General features: G+C 39.0%; 1 protein-coding gene across 1 annotated transcript in view; it reads right to left on the reverse strand.

Moving 5' to 3' along the window:
* Positions 1 to 4,357: 4,357 nt before the first annotated feature.
* LOC125616621 (dnaJ homolog subfamily A member 1-like) overlaps positions 4,358 to 13,486 on the reverse strand; it is a 120,583-nt gene continuing 111,454 nt past the window's right edge. Inside the window, exon 3 of the mRNA XM_048802436.1 lies at positions 4,358 to 4,448. Coding sequence (XP_048658393.1) covers positions 4,358 to 4,448 — 91 coding nt within the window. The remainder of the gene's footprint in view (positions 4,449 to 13,486) is intronic.

A 13,486-nucleotide genomic window follows, 5' to 3' on the forward strand; every position in this document is an offset into this window, starting at 1 on the left:
GACAGTGTATACAGAGCCATCAAGACAGCAAGCAGAAAGCAAATGGCGGCTCCTGCGGAGTGGATTTTCGGCACAGAAACCATAGCCCCGCCAACAATCCCAATCCACAAACTCTCCCTGTATAAAAAATATTCAAAAAAAAAAAGAAAAAAAAGGCGGGGCGCACTGAGCTTTCTTTGCCTCGGGTACTTACAATCCACTGCTGATTACACATTCAGCTTCTCTGCCCGGAGCGAAGCGAAAGAGGAAGCAGATGGGAGCAAAGCGCCCGCAGCTCTGAGCATCCAAGCGTCTCTTTTTCGATTTCTTTGTTCTTCCTGCTCCTTGGCAAAGTGGTCCGCTACAGATTAACGGTGAAAGGAGCTGTAACAGACTGTGCGAAATCTCTATTAAAGCCGCTGCTTTGAGCACCACGCTCAGCACTTCAGCAACCCCCGTACGCAGCGGCCATCTTCTCCTGGAATTTATTTTTATCCTAATGGCTTTAAATGAAAAAAAAATTAAAAAGCCAATGAGACTATCATGATTTTTTTTTGTCTTTAGTTTTTGATATTCATCTGTCCTCTCTAATCTCATAATTGTGAAGTTTAAAAAGTCTCTTTCCTTTTCTATCTTCCTTTTTTTCCTCTTCACTCCCAGAGCTCTGCTTATTAGATGAGTAAGTGATAAATATTTTTATGACTAGTGCAGCCAAACAGATTCCTTCTTTCCCCAGACTCTCAGCAAAGGCCTGGTTAGTCTTGGTTGTTCCAGACATGGTTTGTTCTCAATGCAGTTTGAGGCTTCTAGCTTTCTCTTAAAGAACCATCTGTCTGAACCACATTGCTCTGTTCTTTGGAGAATTATTGACATCACCTTTGAATCATAAAACACTTTAAATTTGTGAAAAATAGGTTATGAACAACATGTTAAGTAGGCATTCATACATACTGCATAGAAGTGAGCAGAGATCTCTATTCATAAAGTTGAAGAATTTAAATTACCTTATTTTTCCTGCTTCCTATGCATATGATAGTGAAATGCAATTTCTGTACAAATTGAAGTCCATATTAATGTTCCAAATATATTTTCCTTGTAAAAATAGAACAAATCTGTTCTGTGGTATAGCAGCTATTTTGCATGGAACAAGGGACAACATTTCTATCTTTCTGGCCCTCTATGACCTTGAAAAAGACCATTGAGTTGTGAAGAAAGAAGTCACCATCACCAAGATGGCCGCAGTTGTTGAGCCCTCTTCTTGATCTGCAAGTACTCTCTGGGTGCCTCACTCTCTTCCCTCTCTCTTGCTACTTCTCTTAACTGGTGTTTAGAAGCAGGCATAAAAGCAGCTGAAACATGAACCCCCTCCCCCCAGTATTGGAGAAAACATGAGGGTTTGGGATGGAATGGAGAGGCCATTGTGTCAGAGCCAGCTTCTGTTCTGTTTACTTCATGTGTATTTCTCAAGAGAAAGATGTTCCCTTTCAAGAGCCCGAGACCACCCAGGACACTGAAACAGACTTGAGACAGATGGCCTCCTCAGGTGGGCCTCTTTGGGCACAAGTTGTCTTACTTCTCTAGAGACTGGCTGGGAAATTTAGTCACATTGCACAACTGGTGCTGGACATTCAAACCTGAACACACAAATTTCAGGAGGAAGGGAGAGATGATTTCCAGCAATTCTTTTCATACCCTCCTTTCCTAGCCCTATTGTCAATTGCATAAACAAATAAAAATGCCTGAACCTCCTTTCTTAGTTTTTCCTTGCCCCCTCCCCCGACAAAAGTCCCCATAATTGTACACTGACCTACTTGAAAGTCAGCTTGAGATTTGAGAATACTGGTCCTTTCCAAGTCTCTGTGGTTGCCACATTCATTACTCATGAAAGAGACAAGGAGCCCCAACTCTCCACGGAGCCTCTGGTCTTTACTTTACTTTATTTATTTGTTTATTGATTTTGCCACAGCTCACACTGGAGCCCAGGGAGATTCAGTCGTCTTAACCAAGTCTGTGAGCCCGTAAGCTTTGCTAGAAAGAGCCATCAAGTCTAGCATCTTAGGCAAGAGTTGAGGTGTTTTATTTTATTTTCTATTTTTTTTTTTTTGTGAGATGAGCTCAGCCTAAAGAGTGTGTTTATGTTTTCATGGCTGTTCATATATGTGTGATTTTAAAAACATGACTATTAAGAGAGGCAAAGGAAAGAAGCCTTTCTATGTGTGTAATGCGTACTTAAAAATAACAATACCAAATGTAAATAAAAAGGGAAGGTACTTCCTGTAAGTTTGTGAAGGGTTCTGAAAATAGCTTCAAGCCTATGCCAAAGTTAACACCAGTTCACAGCCAGAATTTCCATGAAAGCTTTGGTACCTTGGGTGTTTGTACTAGTAAAATTGTGCAAATATCTACAGCCTGGATGCTTTGCCCACTAGAGCTTCACTGTCTTGCATACAGTGACTTGAGATTCCTTGGTTCCCCAGCCCATTTTTAAAAACCCAGTTAAAAATGTGGTAGTCATGTACCTTCTGATGTCCCAAGGTTTTCAAACCTCATGCTGTTTTTAAAAATAGCATGAAACTAGCTGTTATGAAACCACCACACTGAAGGGGTTTTCATCATTGTGTGTGTGTGTGTGTGCAAGGATAAGCAGAGAAACCTTCCTCTCCCTCACCCTACTGCCATTTAGAGTCACTCTACATCATAACATCATAAAAAAAATGAAAACTATTTCTTACTGTTGACAAAAACAACTCATGCTTGAATCATGATTTTTCAAAATTGTTTTCACTTACGTTATCTCCTTGAATCTTTACTTAAATTCAGAGCAGTGGGGAAGCCAGAAAATATGATTTAACCTTAGAGACTTAGAAACATTGTAAAATTGAGTAAATTTCTGCATTTTTCAATTTCATACAGAAAAATTTAAAAACTAAATAAGGGGACTTTTAGTGAGCTTTCCTTTGCTGTGATAAATATCTGAGATTAACCACTTTTAAGGGGGAAAGATTTATTTTGGTCAACAATTTCCAAGGTTTCACTCCATGGTGACCTGTTCCTGTTCTTTGTTTCTGTGAAGATAGTGCATCATGGTGGGAGCATGTGGTTCAGGAGGTCTATTCCCTTCATGGCAAGTGGGGAGCACAGAGAAAGAGAAAAGGGGGCTCCCAAATCCCCTTCAATGCAATCCTCCAATGACCTAACTTCCTTTCACTAGACCCCATCTCCTAAATGTTCCACACCTCCCAATAATGTTATAGGTTGGTGACCATACATTTAGCATATGAGACTCTGGGGGATGTTAAGATCCAAGAAGCCATTTAGAATACCAATTTTAGTGTTTTAACAAATGAGGATAAAAACAACAACAAAAAATTCCTATCAACAGTAATGACGATGATCAACACCACAAGCTATGCTGTGCACTTTCCCAGAGGCTCTAAAGCCACACTTCCTTAGTGAGAATATCAATTCTCCCCTTAGCAAGCATGTGGCTGGACAAGCCATTAGGTTCTTGGTGCATCAGTTTCCTCTCTCATAAGATAAAATAAAAGTAATCAAGTGTTATCTCATAAATTTTGCTGTGAGCTTTAAGGAAATCAACATTTGTCAAGTGCCTGCAGCAATGACTGACTCAGAATAAGCACTATAAGCACTATAGCCATTTTGAAATAAATACATAACCCTGTTTAATCCTTATAGCAACCCCAAGAATTGGGTAGCAAGGTTAACCAACTTGCCCAAAGCCACATAGCTAACTGGTGGAAAGATGATGCTTTAACCAAGAAAATGTAGCTCTAGAGGCCACAGACTTATGGGCCATACAACACTTGCCTCTTTCAATTTGATTTAAAAAGGGAGAGGACATTTTTTACCCTGAAATCAAATATTATAGTGTTAGAATAAAGAACAGCCCTTCTAAAGGAAAGACAGCTTGAAGTTATACAAAGGCATAACTGTATATTTTACTTACTTAATATATATGTATACATACAAACATGTATGTTTATATACACATTTACATATATGGTATATTATACTCTTTAACCTTTTATTATGTAACAGAAAAAAACTTGATAGTGGGTGGCCCTGGCCTATGGGACATGTTGAAACTACTGATATGAAAACTGTTTTAGGAGATTCTTGAAAAAATTATCTTATTTAGGTCTGAAACACATCTTGGTGCCACCCAGCAAGCACAGTAAAGTGGTGTCTATGTGCCGTTTTCTCAAAAAGAAAAGTTCTGCCTATTGTAACATATTAAAGTATAATGCTTCTTACATGCTTTTAATGCTGCTATTAGAAGAGAATAATTGGCCCATGGAATTAACCTCAAATAAGGAATAAACTCATGAGTGGATGCTACCATGGCCCTCCGTTGCCTTCAAGGGGAGGAATCAGACTTCACAACATGCTCGAAGGCCTGCTCCCTTTTTGAAGAGGCTATCCAGGTGTCTCTATTTGACCCACCATCACTAGGGGAAAAAAAAGGAATGGTGAAAGTTCTAGAAATGCATAGACTTCAGATGAAAAGCTTAGTAGCAGAGAGATAAAACCTGCATGGATGATATTTAAACTGGATTTAACAGTATTTTGCATAGAGAATAAAGGTTCAAAAACAAAACTTTGATTTCTTGGTACATAGAAACTTTGTATTTCACTACTTAAAGAGACTCCTAATTTGAATAAGTTCCTGAACAATTCCTCAAGCTTTCATGGCTAAGCAAGAAGAACTTTCCAATCCTAGAATCCTAATTTAGAAGGAATTTCATTCCATGATACTGGTCAGTGGTGTGACCATCAGAACTTTGACACATAGACTGGTGTCCTAGTAACCTTTTCTCAAAGGTCTTCCTTCTCCCTTAGCTGATCTAGAGGGTTTAGTAATTACCATGTTTTCAGTGGATGCCAGAAAGGGCACTAGAATACTCACACTAGAATAATTTTAAGGCCAAAGAAAAATATTGTATTTTGCTTAATAAACCTAGGAGTACTCAAAATAGCAATGGCAGTCTAGCTTTGGAAGGATTAGCTTATCTCCGTATTTTTTAACCATAAATATGGTTAACAATATGGAAAATATATTATCCATATAATTCCCATGACTTGAAATCTTTTCTTCATAAATTAACTCTTCTCTCACTCTTTTAATTTTTTAAGTGATTTAATCCACATTGATGATCTAAATCTATTTTTATACAGATGAGTCTAAAATCAACTAGCAGATGATTGCAAGATCTATTTTTTTTAGCTTTGACTTCTTATCTGGACTCTTTTTCTATGTGATTGCTGCTTTCCATGTGTATCCAGTTAGAAACTCAATCACCTCAAATCAGCATTTCCTGAAGGGACTCCATCATGCTATTCCTTTTTTCCCTCTCTTAGATATAAGCTGGTTCTTCCAAGACAAAAGTCTAAAGTATTGGGTTGACTTTTTGAAAAGTTTTTGGTCATTAGTGACTTCTAAGTGAACACTTAAGTTGTCATTTCCTTTTATTCTGCTTGTCTTATTGGGTAAGCCTTAGTTCTCTGCTACCATAGTAGGCACTGCTCTGTTCTTTTGGGTAATTAATTTTTTCCATCTTTGTCCCACCTTATGTAGTCTGCTTTAATTTTGAACTTCTTGAAACATTAACATCATTCTGCCATTTTCTAGCTTAAGAAAATGCATGGGTTCTTACAATCATGTGAAGCCCTTTCTTATTTTTATGGTCTTCTATCACATGCCTACACTTCTTTCCAATGTTTATTCAAACTTTGACATATAGTTTGATTTATTCACAGTTCTTTCATTTATTCCCATCTTCACCATGACTTCCCTCTGGGCAGAATACTGGTATCAGGCTTGGACATGCCACTTTCTCTTGCCAAATGTAGCAAATGGAAGTAACAAAGTGTTAGTTCTGAGCAAAGGCTTTTAAAGCCATGGCAAGATTCCACCTGCCCTCATGAGTGTGTGACATCTTTTAGCAAGCATGCTTTTGGTACCATACATCCTGCAACTTGGGTTCTATGATGAAAACATGTGATCTGACCTGTATTCAAGAGTCAAATTCTGTTGAACCCAAGAAACTTAATCAAATATAACAGAGGCAGCATAGTAACATGCACACTCATGAGCAAGAAATGAATGACTGTTGGCAAGGCTACTTGAATCTGGAGCTTTTTGAGCACAGCCACAAAATTGACCAATATACTAACTTCAAACTCCATTTTCTACCTTGAATTATGTCTTCTGCTCTAATTAGACTTAATGCCTTTTCCCTGCCTATTTTCTTCTTTTTTGTGCCCCTTTCTTCCCTTAATCTTTAAAAATCCCAGGTCAAGCTCTTTCATATATGAAACTTTCTCTGATCTCTGCAAGCTCTGAAAACCCCTCAGATATAATATAGATTGAAATAAACACCATATATTTTATCTATGACTTATATTATTTTTAAATGATATAATTGACTCATTTATATTCATTTAGTGGTCTCTTTTTATGACACTTTGCTAAGAGAGCTGTTTATTAATGTCATTGGAAGAACCTTGCCATTGAGTCAAAAGACAATTGTTCAACTTTTTCTTCTGCCACTTTCATGTCTTGTAAACTTGAGCAAGCTTTGTAACCTGTCAGTCTCTTTGTCTTTAAAATGGTGGATAAATACCAAATTCAGAGGAAAGATTAAACAAGAAGAAGCATATTATAATCTCTACAGCCCTTTCTCTACATTTCCTCTCCCCTACTTCTCTCTAACCATTTCCCATCTCATGTCAGTCCAACATTTCCTGTTCATCTCAGTCTCCATCCCCAATCCTTACTCTATCATTTTCTTTATGAATTTTAGATCATAAACCTTCCAGTCCCAATTATCCTGCTGCACCCTATTCCTTTTGAGGACATTTGCTATGATATCTAATTAAAATGCTATCTGTGTACTAGATACTCATTATTTTTAAAAAGAGTACTGGGCTGATTTATAAATTGCTAGAATAAATCGAATTCTTAAGAGACACCAAAGCTCTACAGCAAAAAGTCCATGTGGACACATTGGCAATACCTTTAAAATGCAAACACTTGAGACAAGTTCCTATACTACTTGTTTTCAATAGCAGGAATGCAGACATAGTGACTATACTAGTTTACAGAATGGAAGGGGAGCAGTGGTAGGGAAGGGGTTATGTTTGGATGAGTTGGACTTTTAAGATGAGCCAACAAAACCTCAAACCGAATCCTTGACTTCTCAGTGGCAGGTATGGCTCAGCAAATAAGGATTAGCTTGGGAAATATTTAATAAAAGCAGCCTGTTCTGTTCTTCTTTATAGTGGTGTCAGAGTGTCCACATTTTTTTAATAGAGTCAAGCATTACACTTGTTTTCCAGAAACCTGGGTATTCGTTGCAACTCAATCAACTTTCTGCCATGGTGTTCTCATCTGAAAACTGAGTGAGAGTGGTGGAACTTTCCGTACCTTTCACAGTTTGGTTTTGGAGATCAAACAATGAAAAACAGGGTTTAATAAACAATAGATACCAAAACATTTTCCTGAGTGAATAATGTCGACAATTCCACCTGATTACATATGGGTGTGCAAATTATCAAACATAGTTCTCATCTAATCAGGAAAATAGAGCTAGGTATAAGAACTTTTTGCATTTTATCCTTTTCATGTTCTAATACTGCTATTACTATTTTTTTGTGATTACACTTATACTCTAATAGCATATACATTCTTATTTTAAAAGCAAAGGCAAATTCTAAATAATTTCTAGAGCAAGTGCCCCCTCAGAGATGAACAGCATATTTCAAGTGTGGTCTCTGAATAGTTGCTTTCTTCCAAAGAGTTCCTTATGGAAAACGACAAAAGAGTGATTTTACAGTGGGAGAAATCTGGCAGTACTACCTCAGCGAGATAATCAAGGTTGGCATCAGAGTGGTCAAACATGCTAGTAGTGTGTAATCTCAATCCCATGCAAGACAGTTCTCTCACCATAAAACCCACAACCCGACTCTGTTCATCAGAAAACCATCAGACACCCCAGGCTGAAAGGTATTCTACAGAACACCTAACCATTCCCTCGTAAACAGTTAAGGTCTTCAAGAAAACGGCAGCCTGGGACAGTCACAGTACAGAGGAGATATGACCAGGAAATGTAATGTGGTATCCAGGATGGGAGTTGGGAGAAAAACAGAAACAATATGTAAAACCGAATTAAATCTGAATAAAGTATGGACTTCAGTGAATACTATTGTATCACTTTCTCTTATTAGTCATGACGAGTTCATTCTACTGGTGTAAGATCTTAGTAGAGCAGACTGAATGCTGCTAACCTTTTGTAAATCAAAACCTATTAGTAAATTAAGAATTCGTTTAAAAGGAGCAAGAGCATGATCTTTCAAGTAAATTTTACAGAATTTTACTCTCACTTTGCTTTACCTTCTATATTTGTAGGACCTGGCCTCATAGGCCTTTTTGTTTTGGTTACTGAGTCCTAAGTTCTGATCACTAGGTGAGAGGGTGTGTGTTTGTGTGTGTGTGTTAAACTGGTCATGTGTAGAGTAGTTACTGAGCCTTATATACATTGACTAAAACAAGCCTGTTCTGCAGATGCCCATTTGCATATATTTACCTCATTATTAATTAGTGACTATGAATATACTGAGAATAATATGACATGGAGTTCTCCTGGGAAAAGATTCTAATAATAGCTCTAGTACCCAGAACACTGCTAGAAGCACTTTGGACATAGAATGATAATAAATAAAATTTTAAAGGAGAAAGAAACACTAGAAGAGTATGAAGAATTACACTTTAGTCCTATCTCTATTACTCAATTGATGTATGACTTGAAAAAATATGGCCACATGTCTGAGCTTTAGATGCTTTATTTAAAAATGAGACTTTGGAATTTTGATCATGCACCTAGGAAGAAATACTCCTCTTGTTCATCTCAATTATCTTTACTGACACTTGAGAAGGCGTCCCTGCATGGGTATTTTGCCATGACTCCTTGTAACAAAAATGAGGAATGAGACATTTAAATAGAAGGCAGAAATTTTATTCTCAGAGCTGGAGCTATAAGCACAGAAAGCCAACTTTCACGAGCACCACCACCCATGCTGCTTGAGGAAAAATGACACGAAGCTTTTTTTCCACAGGTTGTCACTTGTTGAAAAGTTTGAGGCACTAGATGCTACAATGTACTCTTAGTCTTGCATAAAGAAAATAAGAAGCAGAGAAATTCTATTCTGTTTTCCCAGAGCAGTCTATGTGTATAGACTGTATATATGTGTAGAAATATATACCCTCATAACTTAGATGTTCTCTACAGTGTTGAAAACTTACAGTGGGAAAAGGCTTTCTTATTCCTGAGGCATCAGGGGCAGATAAAGATGCTTGTTTGGGCTGAACTTGAATTATCCTAATTGAAAATCCAGAGTCAGTGACTTCATTGATTTCATTTAGAACAAGGGGTCACATCTTCTTCTTTAGTGTTACAATGCCACTAAAGAAACCACTCTGGGAACAGTTATTTAACATGAGGGGAAAACGAATTTTGTTTAAGAAAAATCAAAGAAGTAATTCACAAATGATTCCCACAACTCTTTGGAGAAGCCTGGGCAGCCACAATAAGTTTATCATGTTGTTGATGTAGACAACAATCTAAACCACCCAAGGGTCTGTGGGAAATCAAGCCCCAAGGGGTGGGGCAGATGGGAGCTTTCTGGGAGAAATTCCCAGGCAACTTGTTTAAGTGTGGTTCTAAATGAGACTGGTGGGAATTTTCAAAGTAGACGGTACTTTGAGGGGCCAGGACAGGGGCAGAGGAATAGGAAATCTTTTTCTTTGGGGGTTGGTCTGAGAATGTTTCTTATGAGCTGAAACTAAGGACCCACAAGTTGGACTGACTTCTTAGAGAGCCAAGTTATAAATTATTAATTCTATCAAAGAAAAGAAACAGTGCCTCCTTGCTAAGCTTTGTATCAGGGTTCATATAAATTTGCGTAAAATATTATGTGGGATTAGTGCAGCCAGCCAGGAACTGAGCTACAGGAGCCAAGAGGAGAATGGGAGCTGAGCCAACAGGAGAAGCAGGAGATGAAGTGGGTCAAGCATGCCAAGCCAAGGAGGCCAGCCAAATGAGAGCTACGGGAGCACAGAAGTGAGAAGCAAGGGCCCCACTCATCTGAGGGGTATCCTCATTATCATTATTGAAACTGTTTCTTCTAAAATACATTTCCACTGCCTCTTCCCCCAAATGAGATGTTTACTCCTTTCAAGTTCAGTAAAATAAGTGACGACTAAACATGACAACAGAGGTTTGTTTGCTTTTTAGATTCAGATTGGCCCAGCAAGACTGCCTAGAAATCCATGGGGCTGGGAGATGGAGGAGTAGGGAATATAGATGCTAATACCCCTGCCCTGCAATTGCTGGAAGACAGTAGACAAAGCTGAATGTAGAACATGAGGTCCACACTATTTGTCCCAGAACATTCATTAGAGTTACGTCCAGAGAACCAAAATACTTTCCCCCAGAGTGCATAAGTTTTCACTTGGGCTGACTCTTTTCTGCGACTTCCTTGATCTACTTTGCCAAGACTTAGTAATGGAAGCTACCGACAGTCTCACTTCCAGCCTCCACAACTGGGTCACTCAGCCATATTCCCGTTGGGATAAAAACACAAGAAACTGGTCAGATATAACACCTATGGGCCATAGTCCAGTGCACATGCAAGAAGTCGTCCATTGTGTCTTAACTCAGAACCTGAGATTATACCAACATCACCCCAGCTCCATGGTCCTGAGCAGGGGTCAGGCCCCAAGCAGTAGCAAGCCTGTCTCACCTACCACAGCAAATTGCCTCACATGTAAGCAACCTTCTCCCTCCCCAGTGTTCCGTCCACATTCTCAACGTGGAGGTTTGAACTGAAAGGACCAGCAATCTGTCAACAGCAGTTCCTCCAGAAGAGATGAGGGGGGGCCTCCCTTGACGGAGCCAGTAGGAACTGCCCTGCTCTGTCTCAAGAGGGAATTATTTCTGGCTCATCTTCAGCCCCTCATGCACAACACAGCCAGTGTACAAATGTGAGGAGAATCCAGCTCTGAGGCGGTTATCCCAATACGTCTCCTGCCTCGCTCCCCCCAACACACACACATGCTGAGAGAAACAACCCCACACCCTCATCAAATTCTGTGGGCTCCACTCGGCTGAGAGGAGGGTGACATTCTTTTCACCTCCAGCTGGGGCAAAACTGAGAATCTTCTCGTAAACACAAACTGAGAGATTCTTGTTTTCTGGAAAGAGACGGGGTGAAGTCTGGATTTTTTCCCTAAGCCATCATGGAGGGAGTTCCCCTCTTGGAAAAGGGAGTCTTGCCAGCTATGACTGGCATCACAAATGCCTAGAAATGGGTATTCCAACCAAAGTCCTTTTGTCTGGGACTTTTTTTTTTCATCTACTCCTGCTTCAGGGAAGCCTACCTTTGATTTGCCAGAGTCCAAGGGCATACATTTTTCTGCATGTGGGTGCTTTCTGCTAATCCAGGACATGAGATCTGTGAGTCTCCTGTGAACATCTCTCTGGCCCTGCCACACCCCATCATAACTGCTAGGCACTGGCTGAGGGGTGTGTTTGCATGTGTGCTCTATGTGTGTGTCAAGTGGCACAGGGGTGAGGGATACACAGCCATTCATTGAGAACTAAGACATTTGCTCAATTGTTTTTTAATTCTTATGACAACTTGGTGAGGTACCTACCGTCATTTAACATCAAACAAAATTAATAGGACTGGAATCAATGCAGTTCTCCCTTTCACTATGAAATAGAGGAAATGCCTACTGGGGTGGATACACTGACTTATCTTCAGTCCTAGGACATGACTGACATTTTCACCTCTGCTTGTGAATTTTCCATCTTGTCCCATAATAGATAATAAGCACTTCTTGAAATGAGTAGAAGACACTTCTTGATAGATTTAGAAAGATAAGAAATTATATACCTTAGCTAAAACTTTAAATGGGAAGCAACCAAAATGCGAAATTTCCTGGCAGCTAAGTAATTGCTGAGATAAATAGAGATAAATCTTCTATACTTGATTTTATACTAAATTTCATAGCAGCTAAACAAGCACACATTCAGACTATTCCTTCAGTCCTTCAGTAGGAAGTCCTGTGCTCAAACTCTCATGTTTAGCTCATTCTCTGTTCAGTAAACAAAGCCACTTTCTTGAATTTAGAGATTCAAAAAAGTAAGATGATCTATCACTATTTGCCGATATTAAGCAATATTTGATCTCCTGGGGCAATTACCCCCACCTCTATCATAAACTCCTTATAGGCAGTTTTTTTTTTCCTTACAGATCTGTGTGTTTTCAGTGTCTTATTTGAGTGCTATATGAAGAGTGATTAATTAGTACATGTTTATAGGATGAAAGATAAGGAACAGGACTGGCTGATACTTAGGTTATCTAGATCTTTCCTCAGCTTTGAGACCCAACTTGACTTAAAATATGCCATATCTGCAGCTTAAAACTCTTCAGCCATTTATTCATTTCATTCATTTGTTCAAGGATTTATCCACTGTCCCTTCCATGTGCCAGGCACTCACTGGGCTCTTGGCAGCTCATTTTCCCTCAGAAGAAGCTGATTAGCAAACATGGACAAATACAGAGACAGTGTACAAAAGAGATATGCCTAACCCAGCTTCCAGACCCCAGAACTGCCTGAATCTGAGAGAGAGAAAAATAACTTGAATGCTTGGTATTGGAAAAGCACAAGGAACTTTCGTTATACTTTGGGTAACCTCAAAGATATTTTTCAAACTATTATTCCCAACCATAGGTAAGATAGTTCAGCTCTGCCCTTGATGACACCATGTCAGTGCTCCTCTTCAGATACCTCAATTCCCTTCCCAACATTTGTTGGGGGTCTCTTTTCCCAGTCAGTTCTCCAGATGAGCCCTCTTCTCTTTATGGTAAAAGCCTGCCTTCGAAACTTGTTACTCAATAACCTACTATTGACAGGATTCTGTACTAGATAATAAAGACACAAAGACATGGGTGCTACTCATTAAAAAAAAAAACAAAAAAAAAAACCTCTGGGAATTTGAGATGGGATGCAGGAAATGCAATCTTGGCGTACTGAGAATTTTTAGTTTAAGGAAATTGATAAAACTGCAGAAGTATAAATGTCTTTCTGACCTTCTCCCACCCTTGTTTTGAGACTTTCATGTGGCAGGTATCCTGCCCTATGCCTAGAGGAAAGGCATATTATACATAAAGGAATCCGGACAAATAGACTTTGCCAAATTTCCCCTCATCCCACCCCAGTTTATTATCATTAAGACATAGCTTCTTTTTGTTTAATCACTGTTCTATATGACTGTCCATTCTTCATCAAACCTAAGTAAAAAAGTGCAGTTTTTCTTGAGTCTTTGGATTTTCATTCCAGAAGTCTCCTGTGTCAAGGAAAACTTTAGTTAAATAAATGTATTATGCTTACCTCTTATAATCTGTCTTTTGTCATAGGGGT

Source organism: Marmota marmota, unplaced genomic scaffold, assembly GCF_001458135.2.
Source record: "Marmota marmota marmota unplaced genomic scaffold, marMar, whole genome shotgun sequence".
NCBI lineage: Eukaryota > Metazoa > Chordata > Mammalia > Rodentia > Sciuridae > Marmota > Marmota marmota.